Source organism: Lemur catta, chromosome 1, assembly GCF_020740605.2.
Source record: "Lemur catta isolate mLemCat1 chromosome 1, mLemCat1.pri, whole genome shotgun sequence".
Lineage (NCBI taxonomy): Eukaryota > Metazoa > Chordata > Mammalia > Primates > Lemuridae > Lemur > Lemur catta.
In genome coordinates, this window is record NC_059128.1 from 197535015 (window position 1) to 197558046 (window position 23032).

Below are 23032 nucleotides of genomic sequence, written 5' to 3' on the forward strand. Positions count from 1 at the left end.
ACGCGCGGCGGAACAGAACTCGCGCCTGGCGCGCGCCCCGTTTGAGCTCCCCATTTCTTGGACCTGCATGGAACTGTTTTACTTTCCAGCACGGACTGCGCGCCCCCGCCCGGCGGGGCGGCCCGCTGGCCCCCTCTGTTGGGCCGGGTCCCTTCCACGCTCCACTTCGGACCCCGCCCCGCGATTGGCCGGCCCGACCCGGGGCTGTCGCCGATTGGCGCACGCCGGCCGGGGCTATGCGGTTTAAAGAGGGGGCGGGGGTGCGCTGCCCAGCAGCGCCGCTGTCCCGGCTGTCTCGCCGCGCGCCCGTCGCTGTCCTCGCCGCGCGCCCGCCTCTGGGTCGCAGCCGAGCTCGCTGCCTCTCGCAGCCAGCCGCCGCCTCCGCTGTCGGGCCTCGGGCCGTCGCCCACCGGCGGCTCGCGAAAGGTACCAGGGCAGGCGCTGTCCAGCCCAGGGCCGGGGCACAGACGTGAGGGACGAGGCGCGGGGACGTCCTGGCGGCCACCATGGTGGCCACGTGCCTGCAGGTGGTGGGCTTTGTCACGAGCTTCGTGGGCTGGATCGGCATCATCGTGACCACATCCACCAATGACTGGGTGGTGACCTGCGGCTACACCATCCCCACGTGCCGCAAGCTGGATGAACTTGGCTCCAAGGGGCTGTGGGCTGACTGTGTCATGGCCACGGGGCTGTACCACTGCAAGCCTCTGGTGGACATCCTCATTCTGCCGGGTAAGGACCCCGACCTTGCAATAGGCTACTCCTAATCCCGTATGCTCTGGGTTAGACGGCGTTCCTAGAAACATTTTGGGGGCTCGAAGACCTTTGGGCATGGTTTTGACACACCCAGTCCCAATTGGTTGTAGAAGAACTAGGCAGCCCTGAACTTAACCTCTCTCAGCCTTGGTTTTCTTATCTGAAGTTTGGGATAACAGTGGTAATTTGGCCGGTGGTAACACTAGCCAAGTCGTCTTGAAAATTTACTGAACTGAGACATAGACACTTAGTAGGAACACAGTCCATGTTAATTACCGTCCCCTCCTCCCCGCTGTCAACTGAAGTACTTACTTCGCTGCCCTGCCCGGCCTCCCCTCCCGCAGCGCCCTGCTTTCCCGTTACATTCCATCCGCAGAGGGGAGCAGCAAAGAGTGAACCGCAAACTTTCGGGAGATTTGAACAGACTCGGGCTCAGTTTCCCAGCCCTAGTGGGATGGCCGAGGCGCCCTGGCCAGGTTAGGGCCCTCCTAGGTCTGCCCAACCTGCAGCTGAACGATTCACTTCCAAGGACATATCCGGGTTGCCCAGTTTATCACATCTGAGGGTTGGTTTCCACACGGTCCAGGGCCCGTCTTAGGTTTCCTAGTCCCCCGCCCCCCGCTGCGTGGGGGCGTCACCGCGAAGCTGCAGGGCGTCCGTCTCTCGCTCCACCACTTGGATGGGTTAGAAAGAGCGGGCAGACCGCTCACCCATCCCCCCAGCTATGTCTCAGACTGCGGGGAGGAGGGGAAGAACAGACGGGCCTTCTCCTTTCCCGACGCCGGCTGGGGGCCACATTTTCACTTGCAGTTTTGATTCAGATTTAAACCATGGGCCAGTTGGGCAAATGGTAATGTCGTGGACACCCCCTCGGTTTTCTGCTGGGAATCTGTCCTGCCCGGAAGGCTCATCCCCGCCCTGGCTCCTACAAGGTTGCCTTCTGTCGTCCTGGTCTTCGTGAGTTGTGTGCATTTAAGAGCATGTCCCGTTTCCTGAAGATGGGGAGAACCTGGCCCTGAAGCTGCCAGTCTGGGAGCCGTCCACTTTGGGCCTTCTCCCAGAAGGGTCTTTCCTTCACCAAAGGCTCTGCTCGCCCTTTAAGACTCCCCGAAGTGACCCCTATTTCACAGTCCTCGCAGTGGGAATGAATCCCCCACGTTCCTCTTTGCTGCCCTAGTACTTGTTTCTTATCCCCACCAGGGCACGTTTCACCTTGTTTTTTGTTCGTGGTCCCTGAGTCAAGGTCTCCCACTACGTTTTAAATTCCTCACATATATAGATGGTGTTCTATTATTCTCACTGCATCCTCTTCTGGACCCAGCAGCTCCTCTGGCACACAGTAGGTGCACACAGTGCTTATCAGACCTGCCCTACACTATCCTTTTCTTCATTTTGGACTTTCAGAGGGACAGAGATGTGGGAACCCAGATCTGGACCCAGTTTCAATTAATGCTGGGTTGATTGTCTTGGGTCAGACTCCGGGATCTAGGGCTTACAATTTGGGACAAATTACTAACCTCAATGAACCTCAGTTGTTTTCTTTTAAAAATTAAAATCAAACCAACTACCTAGCTTTCTCAAATATTTGAGGATTAAATAAGAAATGCAAATCTTTTTTGATATAGCGTATGCTCCATAAATGGTAGCTATAATATTTTATTAAAAGCTGGGCATAGTATTTGTAGGGACATTTGACTGAAGCATAAAGTTACTCTTTGCTTCCTTCCCCTGAAGTTTACTAAGCATTCAGTACCAAGTGTTTTTTTTTTTTTTTCAGAGAACAATGATCATCCCTCAGAGGGGAGTGTGTTTTAGGGAGGGCTTGATTTCCTGCTCTCTTGTCCCTCATATTTTGGGTGGGGACAGGAACAGTCCTCAGTCTCCATCTTTTGATTTGCAGACATGGCCTTGGCGCTGTAGCACGTGGACAGCCAGTGCTATGAATTTCAGAATCTCTGTTGCTAGCTGACTGCCTCCTTTGTGTCCACACTGGCTCTCCTACAAGCTGCAAGAGCGTAGGGCTGGGTCAGGGGCTGAGTTTCAGACTTCCTGTGGCTCCTTTCTGGGGAACTTCAAGTTAGCAGATACTTGATTGACTGACTATCCTTAATTCTGAAGGAGCTGAGATGGGCAGTGGTTGGAAGAGGACCCTTGTGAAGTCTGAGTTCTGGCAAAACATACCTTGCTAAAAGACAATGTTGAAGTTGGGTCTTTGTGCACAAATCAGGGTCCTGGTGTGTGAGGAAGAAGTTGGGGCTAATTTTTTGGCTTTGTCACTAACTCTGCCTCACCCTCTGAGCTAGAAAGGGAGAATAATAAATGCAACCTTTTTTTTTTCTTTAAAAGGGGGAGAGTGTTTTAATGAGAAACATTAAATTTAAAAGGGAATCAATAAATTTCAGTATGTGAAATTCTAGCATCTTGTCAGATTGATTCTATATAAGTGTTGCACATACTGTATTCTGTTTCTTAATAAAGTCATTACTTGGCATTTTATTTGACAGTATAAAGTTCAGTTAGTTTTGCTCCACTCTTTTATTATGCAATTCACTATTCCTTCATTCGTAATTGTTTGTTTCCATGATCTATTGTGGACATTGTGTTAACTCCCTACACCCAGGCAGGTATCTGCCTTCCAGGAATCCCCAGGGCTGGAGAGATGTCTGTTAAGCAATGACGATGGGCAGTTGGGGAAGCATTCCCAGGGCACTGTGGGTGAGGCAGGAGATGGAGCCCAACCGCCTACAGGTGGCAAGATCTCTGAGGACAGCAGCGTCTGGGGAGACAGCAAAGAGAGGAAGCCCGAGTCTTGGCTTAGTCTGGGTTAGGGCCATACACGATTCATACCAGTGTGAATTAAAAGCACACGGTTAGAACAAATCACCTAGTACACTTGGAGATAAAAGTACTGCATAGACACAGACTATTAACACCAATAATAATAGCTAACCCGGTTTTTTTTTTTTTTTTGAGTCTTTGGTATAGGCACTGTTTTAAGCACTGCATGAAACAACTGATTTAATTTTCAGTAGAATTCTATTAGAGACATGTAGGTACTATTAGTACTTTTACTCTATAGATGAGGAAAGTAAGACATAGCAGTTAGGTAACTTGCCCAAGATCACACGGGTAGAGCCTATCAGTAGCAGACTGGAACCAACATACGCCATCCCAGAAGACATTGGAAGATTTGAGTTTTCATTTGAACATTCACAAGGTGATATAATAATGTAAATAGATGCTTGGCCCCTCTGTCCTGGAGGCTTGGCCAAGTGGTCTAAACTGGGGATCCCCATTTAGTCTCTCCAGACCCCTTCTTGCTGAGTTGCTTCAAAAGTTGAAAGTGCTTAGCGATCTTGGACAACACATTCTAAGTCCCGAGATGGGGCAAGAGGGAAGAAGGGAGGTGGTGCTCAGCTCCCGTGAGGCAGGGCTGAGGAACTGAGAGGGCCCTGGTTTAACCCCATCCTGTCTGCTCTCTTGTTCCCAGGCTACGTGCAGGCCTGCCGAGCCCTGATGATTGCTGCCTCAGTGCTGGGGCTGCCGGCCATTTTGCTGCTGCTGACGGTTCTGCCCTGCATCCGAATGGGCCACGAGCCTGGTGTGGCCAAGTACAGGCGAGCCCAGCTGGCTGGTGTTATGCTCATTCTGCTGGGTAAGACAGCTTTCTCTATGGCACCCCGACTCTGAGTGAACCTGGGGAATCTCAAATCCTGTGGCTGGTTGATGCTTCATCGAGTTCAAGAGAAATGTGAAGGGGAGTAGAATGACTCCCCTGAGGAAGGGACCCCCCACAATCCATATCCCTTTGTATTTCACAGCCAGTTCACACAGAGGGATTAGTAATGTTTGGTGTAGGGGGTGGGTGGGGGTCACCGAACATAAAAATTAGTTTAAAAAGAAAAAGAAAAATATTTTAAGGGCAGGATATACCTAAGGGAAAGACCAGAAGGACAGAAGAGAGCTATGTGGTGGCTCTCTACGCAGGCTTCACAGTGGAATTCCTTTTGGCACACCCATGCCCAGGTCCCACAGCAAGTCATTGAATCAGAATTTTCTGGGGATCAGGCCAGGCAAAGATATTTTTTGAAAGCTCCCTAGCTGATGCTTATGTGCGGCCAAGATTGAGAACCTCAATATATAAAGAAAGAATAGAGAAAGAGGAGGGTGAGAGAAAAGTAAGGTGTTGAGGATGGTAGGTCACCAGGTGAGGATTCCATCTTTTACTCAGTAAGCCTTCCCTGAGCACATGGGTCAGGCTCTGTGGTAGACCTTGGGGATACCGGGGGAAAGGCAGTCTCTGCTCTGAGTGTACCTGGCCATCTCGATAGAAGGTGGTGTGGGCTCATCTAACAAAGATACATGGGCTGTGCACACGCGTAGGAAGGCACCTAACCTAGACTGGATGAATTTCCAATGAGGTTCTAGAGCAGAAGAACCCAGAGATGAGCCTGCGACTTGAAGAGTAGGTGGTCAGGTCATGGATCGCAGGAAGGAAAGTCCAGGACAAGGAAATGGCATGTGCTCATTTGGTTTTGCTGATTACACCTGCACACAACAGGGCTCAATTTAACAACCTATGGAATCTCTTCAGGGATTTCATTTCTCTCTGTTTTTTTTTCTTGGATGCTAATTCTCTTAGTGCATTCTAAATCCTAATAGAGGATATGAATTATAAGAACAGCAGCTCTCGTTGCAAATTATATATATCAGTGAGAGGAAACTGATTTGGACATGGGTTAGACATAGAGTCACATTCTCCTGAGACAAGGAATTCACATCCCCAAATCAGCACGTCAGATCATGTGCTTGAGGGGGAGGGGGTCTGTGTGGGTCAATGGCACTTAGTGATGGTCACCTCCCACCTGGAGCCTTCTCCCACACAGTGACACCCATGAGTTGAGGGGACATGAGAGGTGAGGTGCTATTTCCCAGGACTGCAGAGGGATGGAGGTTTTCAGGGGTTTGTGAAGCCACGGAGAATTCAGCGGGAGAGGGTGTGTATGCGTGTGTGCGTGTATGTGTGTGTGTGTGTGTGTGTGTATAACAGGAGTGAAAAGACCACTGTAATTTCCAAAGAAGAATCTGGGCATGGAAATTTTGATTCCAGCCACAAAGAATTTGTGTGCCAGCACCACACACACGAGTCACATAATCAGTGTCCTGTGCTTTATCTAACTCACAGGCCCTCCCTCCTGTGGGCTTTTCGGCGGTCAGATCTTTGTGTTCAATTCCCTTTCCAATGGGAAGGCCAAAGCTCTAAAAGTCAACTGGGTTTGCAGAATCCACACGAACCCTTCTCATCCTAGACACTTGCTGTTGTTTGTTACTTTCCTCACGTTCTCACGGAAGCCCCTGAAGGCTCTCTTGGTCTCTGATGATGGCAGAGCCAAAAGGATGGGTCTGTTGTGTTAGGTGCTCATCTTCAGAAATTCTGATCTTCCATATGAGAGTCACAGTTTCCACAAGTAAGAGAATATATTAAAATAAACAAACAAACCCAGTGGAAAATAGAGGCACAAAAACAAACATGTAGATGAATTGGTTTTTAAAAAGAAACCCCTAAAAACAACTGACTTGTTTAGTTGAATAACCAGGGTCACGGAAAAGAGAAAAAAAAAAAGCAAGCTGGGCTCGGTGGTTCACATCTGTAATTCCAGCACTTTGGGAAGCCAAGCGGTAGGATTGATTGAAGCCAGGAGTTTGAGACCAGCCTGGGCAACATAGCAAGACTCTATCTCTACCAAAATTGAAATACCAGCTGGGCATGGTCCCAGCTACATGGGAGGCTGGGGAGGGAAGATCACCTGAGTCTAGGAGTTTGAGCATTTGAGGCTACAGTGATCTATAATCATGCCATTCCAGTGCCACTAGCACTCCAGCCTGGGCAACAGAGAGAGAACCTGTATGTAAATAAAAAAAAGCAACCAGTGGTTTGAAATTTCAAAAACTAATTGAATTAGTTTTTCTTTATCTTTTAAAAGTGGGTTGGTGTAGATAGAATCATAGATGAGGAAGGTGAGCGGGGGCCAGGTGGTGGGTGTGAGTCCCTCAGTCCCTATTTGCCTGGCTGGAGTGAAATTGTGGGGGAAACTGGGCCTCAAGTTTCTGACCCCACCAAGGAGGCTGCACCTTTCCAGTCACTCACCATTGGATGGACACTCACCATTTTGCATGGCCCTTGGACAGCTTTGCATTTCCAGTTTTGTCTGCCTCCTCTTTGCTCCCGTCTGGATTTGTTTCTCGGTGGGTCGGCTGTTGTTTTGACTGGAGCGAGCTAGCTGTGGAAATGTAAAGCTCATTGTCTAAGTGTGGCACCTGCGGGCTCCTCTAGGTTCTCTCACCACGGAGCCCTGAGTGCCTTGTTTCCCCTGTTGGCAGTGGGGGGGAGCAGGGGGGAGGAGCGACAGAGAGTGAAGGCTCCCTTTGTGTTGCTGCGGCTGGTTTCTGCCACTCTCTGGGGACAAGCCAGTGTGGGCCTGTGCTGGGTCCCAGGGTCACCGAATGGGGCTCCAGCTGAGGTGTGGGTGCTGACCACAGGGGATGAGGCACCCCTGGGGCTCGGGGGCCTGGGAACTGGACAGTGTTACAGCTACTCTTGGTGTGAAAACTGTCAACACTATTAATTAACCTCAGTGTTTCCTGATCCTGAAAACCTGTAATTATTTTTCTGAAAGCTTAAAAAAACTGTCTGTCGTACAACTTTATCTTCTCAGCAGTCTAAGTTTAATGGTGTGAGGATTCGGTTCCTGCTGTGGGGGAAGAAATAGGAGCCTGATGCTGCTGGCTTCTTAAGCCAGATGAGTAGCACCTGGAGCAGCAGGCACCTCAGATCTGGGTGGATCTAAGGCTAAGCTACTCTGTCCATGGCCTTTCAAGGGTCCCTGCCAAGGCAGGAGGTGCCTGTGCCCTGAATTGTTTTATCTTAGCAGTTGGAGTCAGACCGTTGTAACTGTACTGAATCTAGAATCTACTACTTTCTAGCTCTGTGCACTAGGGCAGTTACTTAATGTCTTGATCCTTTTTACAAAATGGGAACAATAATGCCTATTTCATGGGTTGGTAAGATCAGTGAGATGATGTATGGAAATTATTTAGCATGGTATCTGGCACATAGTAAGTGTTCAATAAATGGTTGCTATTATTATTACTATTGTTGGTTAGAGGAAATAGTGATCTAACCCAGAGGGCACTGGATATTCTTCTAATCATATCTGATTTCTTCAGGGTCATCTTCACACATGAAACTGGTAAGGGAATGCAATAACCTTTTTTTGGAAATACCACCTTTTATCCTGTCCTAATGGAAATATTTCCTTTGTTTACTTTGCAGAAACCAGAGTGTGGCTATCGATAGAGTTTTTGCTTATTCCATTATGAAAGGCCACATTAAGCTACCCTACTGAAAACTCTGAATCTTAGTTCTGATTCAGTCTCATTCTCACCTTGCTACAAGCTAGAAAATATTTGGGCATTTTTAGGGATTGTGGTAGGCAATGGAAGGTAAGGATGTGTACTTTCTAAGTGGAATATTTTCATCTTCTTCCTTATTTGTGGGAAAAAGTTATTTTATTTTGGAACTTCCAGGTTAATAGCGAAATTGCAGTAAATCACAGGGTAGGTGCAAAGGCAGGCCACACTGAACTTGTCATGCACACAGAATCCGATGTCCTACAGGGAAAAGGAGTCCTTGGATGCTTCCCAGTGGGATGCTTGTAATCCCAGGGCTTTAGAGCACAGTTAGGAAAACTCTTCCTCTGAACTCATTAGTTTTATACAAACAAGTCCTTAATCTAAATGAAACTTCATATGGACAGTGGAAAGGATGTGGCATGTTAGTATGATTGTGGCTAAAAATGACTTCATCAGTAAAATGGGAGGCACTAAATGCTTTATGAGTTCCTCCTATGTCTGAATTCCGTGATTAAAAAAGATTAACAAATAACGACAAGGCTACCTTTTTAAAAAGGCTATAGGGGAAAAATGATAATGATGCATGGAATAGAAATAAAGGGAAAAATGTTGAAATCAGGCCAGGAAAATAAGGTACTCAAATGTTCTATTGATTTGATGATTGTAGCTGTGTTTTCTTAAGTCAATATTTTAGAGAATGACAAATTAAAAAAAGAAAAGCTAAACATTTTTTAATTTCAAATGATAGGAAAACAACAAGTAAATATAACTCCAACCAACAGCTCATTGGAAATCTCATTACTTGTTGCCTTAACTGGCTTCCTTGTGAAAAGCTAAAGTTAATTGCTACTTAGGTCATATGTTATAATAGTATTGATTGTAGAAGACAGTACAATGTTCAATGCATTGTAAAATGTTAGGTGGAGGAGGTCTTTAAAAACTTTTTTTTTTGAGACAGGATCTTGCTTTGTTGCTCGGGCTAGAGTGCAGTGGCGTCATCATAGCTCACTGGAGCCTCAAACTCCTGGGCTCAAGTGATCCTCCTGGCTCAGGCTCCTAGAGTTGTAAGATTACAGGTGTGAGCCACCGAGCCCAGCCTAAAAATGTTCTTATTGTGGAAAATTTCAAGCCTATATAAAATTAGACAGGTTAGTGTAATAACTTCCCCCCTAACCCAAACTCCTTCTCTGTAATGATCTACTCATGGATTATATGCTTTATCTTTCTATGTCTCCATTTCTTCAGTCCCCAGATTTTTTTAAAGCAAATCTCAATTTTGCTCTGTGCTAGAAATGATGCTTTAAAAAGTCCTTTTGGTGAAAAGTGACAAAACCTGAAAAGAGGTGTTCATTGGAGAAGGAAGAAATGTCAGTGTCTGGTGATCTTGTCTGTCTCTGTCTCTTACCTGTTTGTTTCTCTTTCTCTCTCTCTCAGAAGTTACCTCCAAAGTCAAACACACCTGTATCAATTTTAACTTCCTCACATTTATTTAACTCCATATATTGTCATGTGTCATTGAATCTCTAAAGAGCTTAAAAACTACACTTCCATTTCATTGCTCTAAAATTGCCTTCTAAATCAGATGCCTGTAATCCCAGCACTTTGGGAGGCCAAGACAGGAGGATCACTTGAGCCTAGGAGTTCAATACTAGCCAGGGCAACATAGTGAGATCCCCATATCTAGACAAAAATATGAAAAATTAGCCAGGTGTGGTGGCACATGCCTGTAGTTCCACCTACTTGGGAGGCTGAGGTGGGAGGATCCTTTGAGCCCAGGAGTTCAAGGCTGCAGTGAGTTATGATCATGCCATTGCACTCTAGGCTTGGCAACAGAGCTAGACCCCTGTTTCTTAAAAAATAAAAATAAAAAATAAATAAAATAAAATTATCTTCCCAAATATTTTCTGTGTTTGATGACGTCAAGATCATTGTTAACTTTTATCAAGGGTGTATCCTACCAATTAAAGAACACACTGTATTACATTATTTGAAAGTTGGTCTCAAAAGAGGCAAACAATTTTATTCTTTGAAGAATAAGGAATCTTACTTACAAGAGGATGAAGGCCAGGTGAATCTGGTGAATTCTACATGGTGAATTTTTCTTCTCCCTTTCCCTCTTTTCCTTCTTTTCCTTTTTAGCTGAGAATAACTCTAATTTTTACTTTCCATTTCCCAAAAACAAATGGCAGATCCCACTCCCCCCGCCTTTGTGCAGTTAACTACTACATCTTCTGAAGGTAAAAGAGGAGAAAGAGACTGAAAAATCTGATTGCTAAAATTACTCTGTCTTGTTTTTAGAGACTTAATTTAAAAATAAATTTTGATGATGGTAAAAAGAAAATAACCCAAATTCCCTTTATAGTTCTTCAGTTTTCTTTAACTTAAGGTAACTATGACTTTTCAGAAAAACATTTTATTTTCCCCTAATAACTAAGAGAACCATTTGAAACTCTTTTTTGGGGGGAATCTGCAAATAAAAATAAATGTGGCAGGATTTTTGTGTCTTTAAGAAAGCCAAAAATTGTTCCCAGCTCTATTACTATTTCACATTTTTTAAGTTAAGTAATGATTTGACTTGCATTTTTAACTTTACCAGTCAAAACATATCCCTTCCTCCCTTCAAACCATTGCTGAACTTGAGTAAATTCTCCTTTTTTGGTTTCTAAACATTTTTCGTTTTGAGTTCAATCAAAGGTCACTGTTTCCAGTGAGCCTCTCATTTCCTTTCATGTTGTGTGGTAGTCTGTCATTTTTTAGCGGTTTTGATGTGGTTCATCTTTGAGAGCCACAGGAATTCCACCCAGGGATCATTTGTCTACTAGGAAGTAAAGAGCCTGCTGGTGCTCATTTGCTTCATTTTGCATGAATTATGAAAGAAGAAAATCTTTAATGAGGTAAATGATGAGCTTGTGACTTTCAGTGCGTTAAAGTCACAATAAGGTTTTATGATTTTGGAAGTCAGTTTTTAGTGTGTATGAAGTAGAAAGTAGAATTGAAATGAGACTTCATCTCATCCATCCTTCCGTCCTTCCATCTGTCCACCCATTCACTCATTCAGCCCTGTGAGATTCATTGGATAAATATTTAGACATTTTTCTGCTTTTTCCTTTTGCTAATTAATTATATTGGAATAAAATCTAACAAAATCCTCAAAACACTCAAAACCAAGCCTGATGGCTACTTTTGGGATATTGAGCCTGACAGCCTTGTTTTATTATTTGCTTAGGAAAAGGGGAAGAATTAAATGAATTTAGAGGCAGTTTCTTGTCTTATTCTATGAAATCTAAACCAAATCTGAAAGTTAAGTTAGGTTTACATTAGAGGTGAGGAATGCTTTCATACATGTGTGTGTGTGTATGTGCTGAGTGTGTAAATACAAAGTAATTGAAAATACAAAACTTAATTTGAACCATGAGCTATTTTGAAACCAGTTAATTGTTTATAGGAAAAATTGGTTGGATTGAACCAAATCAGTTGCTTGGAAATTAAATCTCTTTTTGCTGTAGAATTCAGCTTTTCAGTCCCCTCGTTTTTCCTCTAAACAAGCCTGGTGCTTGGAAACCCTTGCTAGGTTGCTGTTCTTGCCTATAGCAGAATGAATGCCCACTTGTGGGGTCTAGGGGTGTGTAGCTAGATTCTGTATTGCTGTGGGGAATCTTTAGCAATTCTCTCTGGCTGAAACACTCTAGGAGAGGATATCTGTCCTGATAGAGCATCTTTATCTCTGTGCCTTGTTGAAAGTATGACTATAATAATAGCCAAGCAGTTCTCCCAGCTGCCTGATGGGAATCCATGGCCAGAGGAAGAGAAAGAAAAAGACTTTCCCCCGTATCTGAGGTTTTCAAAGCCTTGGGCTGGAAAGGGAGGACTCAGATAAATACTAGTCTTCTTGAACATTCTATTCATAGAAAGAAAATATTTACTATATCTTCTCATGGTATCGCATATGAAAATATTACAGAAGCTGGCATGATTGTGCTTACTTCTTTAAGAAGAAGGAACTCATTAGCATATAGATGGATTTTAGCTTCTTAGATAATCTTTACACAACTAATGGAATGAATTCGGGCTATTAGAAAGCCAATCTGGGCAATTCAAAGCCTCCCAGATTCACTCTCTTCCTTCTAACTTCCACTCGGGATCTATATTTTTTAGGACAGGAATCGCGTCTGTTTATGTGTATCTATAGTCACCTTGTGGGGCTGGGCTTAGTCTGGTGTCAACAAAAACGTATATCACAAGTTACACAAATGCAATGAGATAGTTGAAAAGGTCTTTCAAAATGGGTAAGACAAATCTTTTTTTCAGTTTAGATTTGAGTGCTTGTGTTAAAGAAAAAGTATATTTCTTCTCTGTGGGTATAGGGAGTAAGTTAGAAAATCACTCAGTATGAGTAGAAGTCAGAAACAGTTGCTGGGTTGAAAGTGACAAGGGTACCCCAGGTGGGCAAACACCAGACTGGCAATGCAATGCCCTGTTTTGAATTTGTTGGTGGCTTTTATGGTTAATAATTGGAAACCTCATTGTTACTGCTATTTTTGTCTGCCAACTTTAGTGTGCCATCTCAAAGGATGTTATGGAGTTACTTGTCTAGAACTGTGTTGTTTAGTACAGTAGGCACTGGACACATGTGGCCATTCAAATTAAAATTGAAATTCAAAATTCAGTTCTTCATATCACTAGCCTCATGACATGTTCCATGGCCCCGTGTAGCCTTTGGCTACTCTATTTGGCAGTGCTAGTCTAGAGGTTTAAAAACATTTTTTAAGTCTATAAGCTACTGCCTGCCCTTCTTTTGTTACTTTGCTTATAAAGAGGTGAAGAACTAAATGACATAGAAGCTATTTCTTATCTTATTCTATAAAATCTAAACTGATCGGAAGGTTAGACTGATTGGTACAGGGCCGTAAATAAAGTTCTACCATTTTGACCCCTCACAACAAATATCATCACCACAAAACACTTGAATGGGTGAATTCTTTTACCCATTGGGATTTTGTGTTGGGATTTTTTGATTGTGAAAAGCATGATACAAACTCATATTCTTGTCTGCTACTCCATTGATGTCTAGTCATATACACTCCAGCAAGAGAAATTTCATAGCTTCTCCAGGCTTTTGTAATGTGAATTGACCAAATTGAAAAAATAGAGTGGAAAATTGAGGTAGACATCATCCTGTTTCTCACCTCTGAACAGCTCAGGTTATTCAGTCATTCAATTAGCATACATTAAACACATACTAGGTACCTGGTACCGAGCTAAACCTTGAGTTTGCAGACATAAGACATGGCCCTTGCCTTCAAGGAACTCAGAGCCTGGAATGAGAAACAGACATGTAAAGAGATAATTACAATACAAGTAAGTATAATTATAATTAGGTAAGTATAACTATAGAATTATAACTGCAAACATTTTTAGAATTAAATGATTTATTTCTAGGTTTTTACCTTGCAGTTCTTTTGTGTCCGCTGCCACCTGTTGAAAAAAATAAGGACCCAGCAGTTTGACCCAAGCTTTTAGTCGGCTTGTTCTATAGATGCCAACCTGGAGGTTCAGATGGCCAAGGGAGCACAGCTGTGTATCAGAGTTTTAGGAGCTGGTTGGAAGCCAGAGGGGTGTGTATCCGGACTGAATGGGCCTGCCCGCTGGCTTGGTGTGTGGAGGGTACGCCAGTCACGGCTCTCTCCGTGTCTCCACAGCTCTCTGCGCCATCGTGGCCACCATCTGGTTCCCTGTGTGCGCCCACCGTGAGACCACCATCGTGAGCTTTGGCTACTCCCTGTATGCGGGCTGGATTGGTGCTGTGCTGTGCCTCGTGGGCGGCTGTGTCATCCTCTGCTGTGCCGGGGATGCCCAGGCATTTGGTGAAAACCGTTTCTACTATTCTTCGGGCTCCAGCTCCCCGACTCACGCCAAGAGTGCCCACGTATAAGAGGGCGGGCGGGCTGCCCATGGAGGTGCTGTTGATACTGGGCCTATGGCCCTACGTTTGCTTGCCACAGTGGGGGAAAGCCCACTCCTCTGCCAGGCTCTAAAGCCAAAGGTCTAGAAAAGCATCCTGTCTGGCATTTCGTAGTCTTAACCCCGTCCCCCCATCTTTTGGTTGCCTTAAAAGAGATCTCTAGCTCATATAATGCCCTCACGTGTTTCTTATGGCGTTGCCCACTATTAGCTCTTTTCTTGGGCATCCCTTTGTTTTTTATTAAAAAGATTATGTGTATATATTTTGTTTCTCTCTAAATTTTAAATGTCTTGCAAACATTGCTGAGTTGGGTGGGGGTGGGGAAGAGAAATAAAAGACACTTTTCAAACTGTTACAGATGACAATGGGAGCCTCATAAAGATGCCTCTCTGTTTCCTCCCCCCTCTTCAGTTCCAAGGTCATTTACTTAGAGGAGATACACAAAGATGGAATTGGGGACATGGGGTGGGAGAGGGAGGGGAATCGTTGGAACTTTCTCTTCATGGGAAAGTTTCCCTTTTGTAAGTTGAGGGCAAGCGTGGGGATATTTTTTAGTTTATGATTTTACATTTTATCTGTACATACTTTTTCAAGATTGATCATTTTTATAACCATGGTTTTCCTGAAATTCTCAATTTATCAGTATGAAGGAAATGATCCAACTAGACTTCAATTATGCAATAAATAACAGTACAAGTGAGTATAACTTTAACAGACATTCCACAAAATATTTTTTTCAGATTTGTATGATATGGTTTTTAACACTACATTTTCCTATGCTTCAACTTACATTTTTAAAGCTTTTTTCCCTTTCCCTCTCTATTTTCACTCTGTGAGCCATCTTGAAGTGATGTTGTTTAACATAAATTGTACTGTTGAATTTGGCTTTACGGTTGTAAACACTGATGGTATATCAGTATCTGAGACCCCAAACTCTCCAAACACTGATGGTGCATTTTGTTCTTTAAATGAAATCTGTGCAATAAAATAACAGACTGTCTGCAAAACTGGCCTTCAATCTTCTGTTGTATCCAGAGGTATCATTATTGATTTTAAAAAACCTTGTTCATCTCTACTGGTAATTTCCAAGGAACATGATCAGTGATTCAAGACCTAGTCATTCTGAATTGCCCTGGATAATTAAAAGATTGTCTTTTATTCATGGTATCATGGTGATAATGTGTAGTCATAAACATATAACCCAGATGCTCTCTGGATTTAAGTGGAGTGACTTTATAACATCATTAATTCATAGATAAATGGGTAGCAATCAGAAACCAAGTTCTAAGCACTATGCAGTTAAACTCCTTTGTCTACTTTGAACACAATGAAGGAATTGGGTAGGTATAAATAGAGAATTAAACAAACATATTTTTGGGTTCTTTAAGTAGTAATATCTAAACGCATTTTGTTCAAACATATACATGTAGATGTTTGTAAATTTTGGACAAAGACACGTTAAGCTGATTGTTATTTGTTTTCCATCCCCAAAACTCTATCCAGTTATGGGCTTGGCCAGGCATGGTGGCTCACACTGGTAATCCTAGCACTTTGGGAGGCAGAAGTGGGAAGATTGCTTGAGGCCAGGAGTTTAAGACCAGCCTGAGCAAGAGCGAGACCCTGTCTCTATAAAAGATAGAAAAAATTAGTGAGGCCTGGTGGCACTTGCCTGTAGTTCCTGCTACTTGGGAGGCTGGGATTGTTTGAGTCCAGGAGTTTGAGGTTGCAGTGAGTGATGATGATGCCACTGCACTCTAGCTGGGACAGAGTGAGACCCTATCTCACCCCTCCACTCCCTACCCCCAAAACTTATGGGCTTGCTCTAAGAAAACAGATTACAATCTATTTTGGCAGACTTTTTCCAAATAAAATACTAATTTCATTAGTTGATAATATAATAATTGGTAAACATTTCCTCTTTGGAAATATCCATTTGGGCTGGTCATTTTGCAGAACTGTGCATACATTAGATTATAACCTGGTGGAAACTATTTCTATGTTACTTATATAGAAAAGATTATCTTTATATTGACTAAAATATTTGCTAAGCTATAATATAGTTTTTCTAAAGATATAAGTCATGTGATTATATTGGAGGACCCTTCCTACCTCATTAAACTTGTCAGGGCATAATGACTGTGAACATGAATGGAGCAAAAAGCTCCGCTCCACTGGGAGGAGTGGACAGGCAAGGCTTTAGGTCTCCATGTTCCCTGTCCTCACAACATCAGCTTGAATCAGAAGCACCTTCAAGTAGTTCTCTTCCCCTACGGACAGTTTTACTCACCTAGCTCCATCCCTAAGGCTGCCGCTTGCTTTCTGTCATGATGGGGTGTGCTGCACAAGCCCACTTTTCTCTGCAGTGTGAGAAAAAAGACCCCAAATCTCTCCAAGCTGACCATTGTCTGACAATCAGGGAACCCCGTTTTTGTAGGTCATAACTCTAGTGTTAGAGTTTATCAGTTTGAGGGAGAAGAGATGTTCCTCTAGAACAGCACTGTCCAATGGGAATACAATGTGAGCCACATATGTAATTTAAAATTTTCTAGTAGCCACATTAAAAAAGTGAAAAATAAATAAGTGAAATTAATTTTACCATATTTTATTTGATCTAGTACATCCAATATATTATCATTTCGACATGTGATCAATTGACAGGATATTTCATGACCTTCTTTTTGTATTACATCTTCGGATTGCAGTAGGTATTTGACACGGCACGTCTCAATTTAATTTGCACTAGGCATATTTCAAGTGCCCAATAGCCACACGTGGCCGGAGGCTTTTGGACTGGACAGCACAGCTGTGGAACAGCAGGTTCTGTCTCAGTAATCATCAAGAGGGATTCAGTCTTGGTTATTTTGATTAATATTTGCCCCCATTAGAGTTCCATTAGAACTTGGCAATTACAATTTACTAAAGAGTTATAAAATCTTCACCCAGGTGAAGACGATGACTGCCAATCGCACGTGAAAGGGCAGACCCAGAGTCCTCCGCCTACGTAACAGGGAAAAGGGAATTCACGCTGTTGAGACCTTTCATGTCAGTAACTTCATACATTTAATCCTCCCTGCACTCCCCATTTTGTAGATGAGAAAAATGAGATGCAGAGAATTTAGGTTTTTTGTCAAGGTCACGTAGCCACTCTATAGAACTAAAAGGGATTTATGTCTATGTAACTCTAAAGCCCTAGTTTTCCGATTTAAGAATCACTGCTACAGAACCAGCTAAATTGGAGATTCACTCTTCACCCTACAGACCAACTCAGTAGATGTGGGTTGAGAGCTGAGAATCTAAATTTGTATTGTGTACTCCAGCAATTCTGAGGGGGTGGCCTCCACACACTTCGAGAAACAGCGAGCAGCAGGGCTTCTTTCTCATGCCTTTCTGTAGTGCAGCTATTGTCATCCCTCTTTGATGGTCATCAGAGCTGAAATGCTTGTGAGACTTACACCAGGCTTCACCCTCTCTCCTTAGCTTATTCTGAAGAGACCACATGCAGGGGATCTTTGGTTTGAAAGTGAACCAGTCCAGCTTGCACTTTCCAAGAATTTTATAGAACCCAAATGAGAAGGAAGAACGTTTCAAGGGAATCTCTGAATCTAGGGATGTTAGATAGAATGACAGCAACAGAAAGAGAAGATTGTGTACTTCAAGAATACAATTTACATATTTGTGGCGAATTGGTGGTTTGGGGTAACAATAGAACAAGGTTTGGTTGTATTTTGCCCTGTTTTTTTTTTTTTAATTAAAAGAAAATCTGCGTGTCAGTGTTTCTCTATACAATGTACACAATGTGAACTGCAACATCTTAAATGTTTGGCAGGACACTCATGCTCATGACATCACATGCTGGGAGGACAGGGAGGCCACTGTGGGACTGGCCCTGGGGACAGGCAGCATCAGTGCTGCCATTGAGATAGCCCCACAAAAGAGTGTGTGACAGCCAGATGTGCAGCTTAATGGAGACTGAACCAGGATTGTGGGTGGAACATTGGCACATGCTGCTTATGGCTTGAATAGCAGCTCTTGAGGAATCTATATTTCTCTACCTCACGCAGAATCTCAGAGCTCAGGCTTTGTGGCCCTGTGGCCGGGGGAGGGAGTGGAGATGGAGGGACTTGTCACTGCTCCATGCCCCATTGTTAAAATGCAAAATGTGGAAATGTTAAGTCATTTCTAGAGGATTGTACAAGGTAAAAATTTCTTATAGCTTACATCCAGATTACATTCCAAAGAGCCCCTGATTGCTACAGTTGGGAGCTTTCTTTAATTAAAACAAATATGTCTCTCTATTTCTCTTATGTTGGAAGATACAGCTGTGCATTTAAAACTGTAATGGGGGGGAGGGGAAAAGGCAATATACGTAACCTAAACATTTTTACCCCCATAATATGCTGAAATTAAAAAAAAATACTGTAATGTGCATACAGATCACTTGGGGATCTTGTTAAAACGCAGATTCTGAATCAGCAGACATGGGCTTGGGCCCGAGATTCTGCCTTTGTAACAAGCTCTTACAGGATGCTGACGCTGCTGGTCCTAGACTCACACCTGGAGTAACTAGCTGCCGGAGTTTACGTCCTGCTGAAATGCAGGCCATGCTTGGACATATGCAATGTAAGTGGTGCCTCTCTTGTGGAAGATGCTGGGATGCTTCTTTGCTCTTCAAGATAATTCTGGAACCTCTCTGGTCAATAATACTGGTATAATGCTTTTGGCTTCAGGTTTTTTCCTCATTAAAATATAAACACCCAGTCGTATGCCTGAGCCCACTAGTGCTGGCTCATGAAAGCCAACAGTTTTCAGGAATTTTGTGAACCAGTTGATGTCATACTGGTCACTTGATAACAGCCATGGTAGGATATTTATGCCACAGAAATCACAAAAGACCACAAATCAGGTATTTCTCCAACACTCCCCTTTCCAGCCAGTCGTTGAACTTCTGCCAGCCCACCACTGCTCAGCTCTTAGAGAACCAGGCATTAAGCTGTATCAGTCCCTGACACCTTGCTTGCAAAAGACTATGGAATTCCTCTCTTTCCTGAGAAGAAGTCCCCATACGGGAAGGTGGGGAGAGCTAGGAGTATATTGGGTAACTGTGGGAAAAGAGATGTGCCAGCCACAGTCCCGTGCCCCTGTGTGTGCTGGTGCCCTTGTCCTGCGTCTGAGGCCTGGGCAGCTCAGGCAGAGAAAGGGCTACTTCCTTGCCTTTCAGCCTGGTTTCTAGGCTTAGATTGATGGTAAAACTGGCTTATATATAAAATACAAGGCTGCCAGGTTAGTGCCTAGGACCATCACTGTCCTCTTTGAACTCATATACTTATTGGTCTCACTAATCTGGCTTCTAGAAGTTTGTTTACTGGAAAATTTAGTTTTTAAAAGTCACATTTTTTTTCTGGTTGTAAAAATAATCATAATGTAATAGATAATATTTATTGAAAGCTTATTCTTTGCCAGGCACAGCACAGTACTTTATATATACATTTAATCTTCACAACAACCCTCATGAGCTATTGTTACTCCCATTTTACAGATGAGGAAATTAAGGCAGAGAGAGGTTATTTAACTTGTCTAAATCACACCTATTGAGTGATATATATTCATTACAGAAAACTTGAATGATGTGGAAAAATACAAATAAGAAAATAAAAAATCACCCACCATTTCATCATTAAAGTAATTTCTTTGTATATATTCTTGGCCAACATTTCATTTTAAAACAAAAACTCTAACATAATCTATCTATAATTTTGTAAACTGCTTTTAAAAAATTTAATGTATGGACAACATTTTCTTATATAATTAAGTGTTTTTCTATAACAAAACTTTTAATATCTGTATAGTATTCTATTGTTTGGATGTACCATAATTTACTCAGTACATTTGCAAGAATATCTTAGTTATTTTGTTTTAGTTCCTTTCTAATTTCTTCTAAGTAATTTTGCCATGGGCATTCCCTTTTTTTTTTTTTTTTTAAGACAGGGTTTTGCTCTGTTTCCCAGGCTAGAGTGCAATAGTACAATCATAGCTCACTGCAGCCTTAAACTCCTGGGCTCAGGCAATCCTCCTGCCTTAGCTTCCCAAGGACTAAAAGCATGTGTGCCACCACACCTGGCTAATTAACAAATTTTTTTTATAGAGATGAGAGGTCTCACTATGTTACCCAGGCTGGTCTCAAACTCCTGGCCTCAAGAGATCCTCTCACCTCAGCCTCCCAGTGTGCTGGGATTACAGGTGCCAGCCAACACTCTTGGCTGCTATGAACATTCTCATAGGTAAATATTTGCACATACACATGATGATCTTTGTAGAATAAATTCTTAGAAAGGAGTTGCTGGATTATATATTCCAGGCAGTGTTTTAAGAACAGCTTATTTTTTGGTGAGAGGGTGACTAGTTTCCCCAGGGCTAATGATAGGATGCAGTATATCAACTCAATACGCTATTCTTTTGAAATTATTTGAGATATTTAATTTTTTCCATTATGTTGATATGGAATTATGTAAGAAAATACTTTTAATAAATGGATGATGCAAAAATTTCAAAAGTATTCATAATGGGAGAGAAGGTTTGCAAAGGGGAGGCTGGGGACCGAGGTTCTGCCTGCCCTGCACTGAGATTCTGCTTCAGTTGACTTTGGTCAACTTGACAGGGACAAGTGTGGAGTGTTTGTCTTTGGCAGATTTTGCGGTGGGGACATTGTGATTTTAATAGCCCCTGGTTAGCTCTGGGAGTTTTGTTAGCTAAGCATTGTTGTTTATTTTTTTTTGCTCCCACCATAATATACGAAAAATAATCTATTGAGACAAAAACAAAGCAAGGTCAAAATGAATCACATGCCCTTTTCCCAAGCCTTCTAGACGTTAATCCTGTGCTTATGCTAGAAAGAAAATTTACCTGGGCTCTTTTGCTATGTAATATTTTTTATTACTGTTTTAACAAAAGTTCTGAGAAAATGCACATGTAGGAGAGCTTTGGAGGTGTGAGAGGGCCAGGACTGTCGGGGAGTAGAGCATTTGTGACACAGGACAGCCAAGGCCTTGAGTGTTTCTCTTGGTTTTGCTCCGGCCTCCACCAGCAGGGCAGAACCTCCCCCTCACAGTTAGGGAACCTCACTCGGGCATCCCAGGCCGCAGGGCTGACCTGGGGATGTGGCTCTTGCCTTCCATTTGGGGTTATGACAAACCCCTCTCCCTCACCTTGGCCTTTCCCAAACCAGAACAGAGCTCAGATTTGCCTCAGTCATAGAGTGCCTCAGCGAGGACCTCGAGTCGTTCTAGCCATTATTTCCAGTGGTGTGGGGGTCATCTGCATGTGACTCATTCAGGAAAATGCAGATTCACGGAGGCAGTGTTTGGGGATGGTGCCTGGAAATCTGCATTTTAAATGAGTCCCCAGAAAAAGGTTCAATGACTATGGGTGCTGGGACAGAACATTACAGAAAGACTAGTCAGATGGAGGAACTGGGAGCCAGAAAGGTAAAATGATTTGCCCAAGGCCATAGTGCTAGGGAGCATTTCCTGTGGCTCTAAATGAAGGGGTTGTGGTCTTGGGGAACTGCTCCTTCTTGAGCTAGCCATTCCATCAGAATGAGAGCTGCCCTTGTCTCATCTGACCTCTCCCCTCTGGCCTTGGAGTGAGCACCTAACTCAGGCTGGGCCAGTCACAGTACCTCAGTGCTCTGAGCATACTGGCCGGCCCAAGAGGGCAGCATTTCACCCAAACTGGACCTGCCAGAGCCCGCCCTTTATTGGAGTTGTGGGTCAGAGCACATTCATCTCTGATAGCCAAACTGGGAAGACGTGAGACTGGAAGCTCTCAGCAGCTGTCATTCCAGCTGTGTGGAAAAAGCAGGTCCGGGAAAATGAGGCTAAAATGCAGAGGGAAATAGAAGGTGAAGAGCAGAGTTTTATGGCATACGGGACCAGGTTCCATTGTTTCTGAGTCCAGCTTCACAAATGCCCTGTGGTTATACAAACCAATATTCTCACCGACCCCTTTACTTTTCTTGTGCTCCTTCAATTGCAACCAAAATAATTCTGATCTGGCAGATACTCTGGTGGTTATAGAGGCAGTTCCCACAATTTCCAAGTTAGTTTTCTCCTCTTCCCGTGGGGTGTTGCACCTTTTCTTTCACTAGCCATGTGGTCTGAATGGGACCAGGACCCTTCTCCTTTGCTATCCTGTTAGGTCTGGAAGATGGATGTGCTACCCAAATCAGGTGAATCACATTCTCTCCTGGCATTTTTCAGACTGAGGTTATGAGAGGAGACACTTCTTCTCTAATTAGAAGAGTTCCCGGCACCCATGGCATCTGTCAAGCTGGTGCAGAAGCTCATCTGTAGGAAGGGAGAGGATGCACAGATGAGAGATGGAGGGCAGGGAGCCCAGCAATGTTCACGTCTCTGGTTCTAGGTGACCCTGGAGCCTGCACCATCGTTTTGGGCCAAAGCTAGTCTGAGGTGAGTTGCTGTCACTTTCAATCAAAAAAGTCCTCTCTGACTGAGGGATTCCTAAACGCTTTGGCTTGGACCTGAAGCCTGAGGAGGGCTCACATTTGGGCTACTGCTTGTAAACCCATGCAGGGCAAGTTTGTCCTAACTGAAACCCACAGACACCCTCCTCACCCCCACCACGGTTCCTCCCTCTCTACCTCTACTCTACTGGCTAGCTGGCTAGGTCAGAGTTCAGGAAAACAACCTTAGGATTTCAAACAGAGGGAATTTAATACAGGGAATTGGTTTCAGATAATGGAACAGCAGAGAAATCAAACAGGATGATGAGGTAACTCGGAGTTTAGCAATAGCAGGCAGTCATCACCAGGGGATGGAGGGGCTGTGGGACTAGAACCGAGAGACCGGGGCTGCCTCATGGGGGCTGAGACCACAGAGGGAAGGG

General features: G+C 43.7%; 1 protein-coding gene across 1 annotated transcript; it reads left to right on the top strand.

Annotated features, from left to right (window-relative positions):
* The first annotated feature begins 313 nt into the window (after window positions 1-313).
* Window positions 314-15138, top strand: CLDN11 (claudin 11). Its single transcript, XM_045539650.1, has 3 exons — window positions 314-732; window positions 4247-4411; window positions 13869-15138. The coding sequence occupies exons 1-3, from the start codon at window positions 507-509 to the stop codon at window positions 14099-14101; spliced, it is 624 nt and encodes a 207-aa protein (XP_045395606.1). The 5' UTR covers window positions 314-506; the 3' UTR covers window positions 14102-15138.
* The last annotated feature ends 7894 nt before the right edge of the window (window positions 15139-23032 follow it).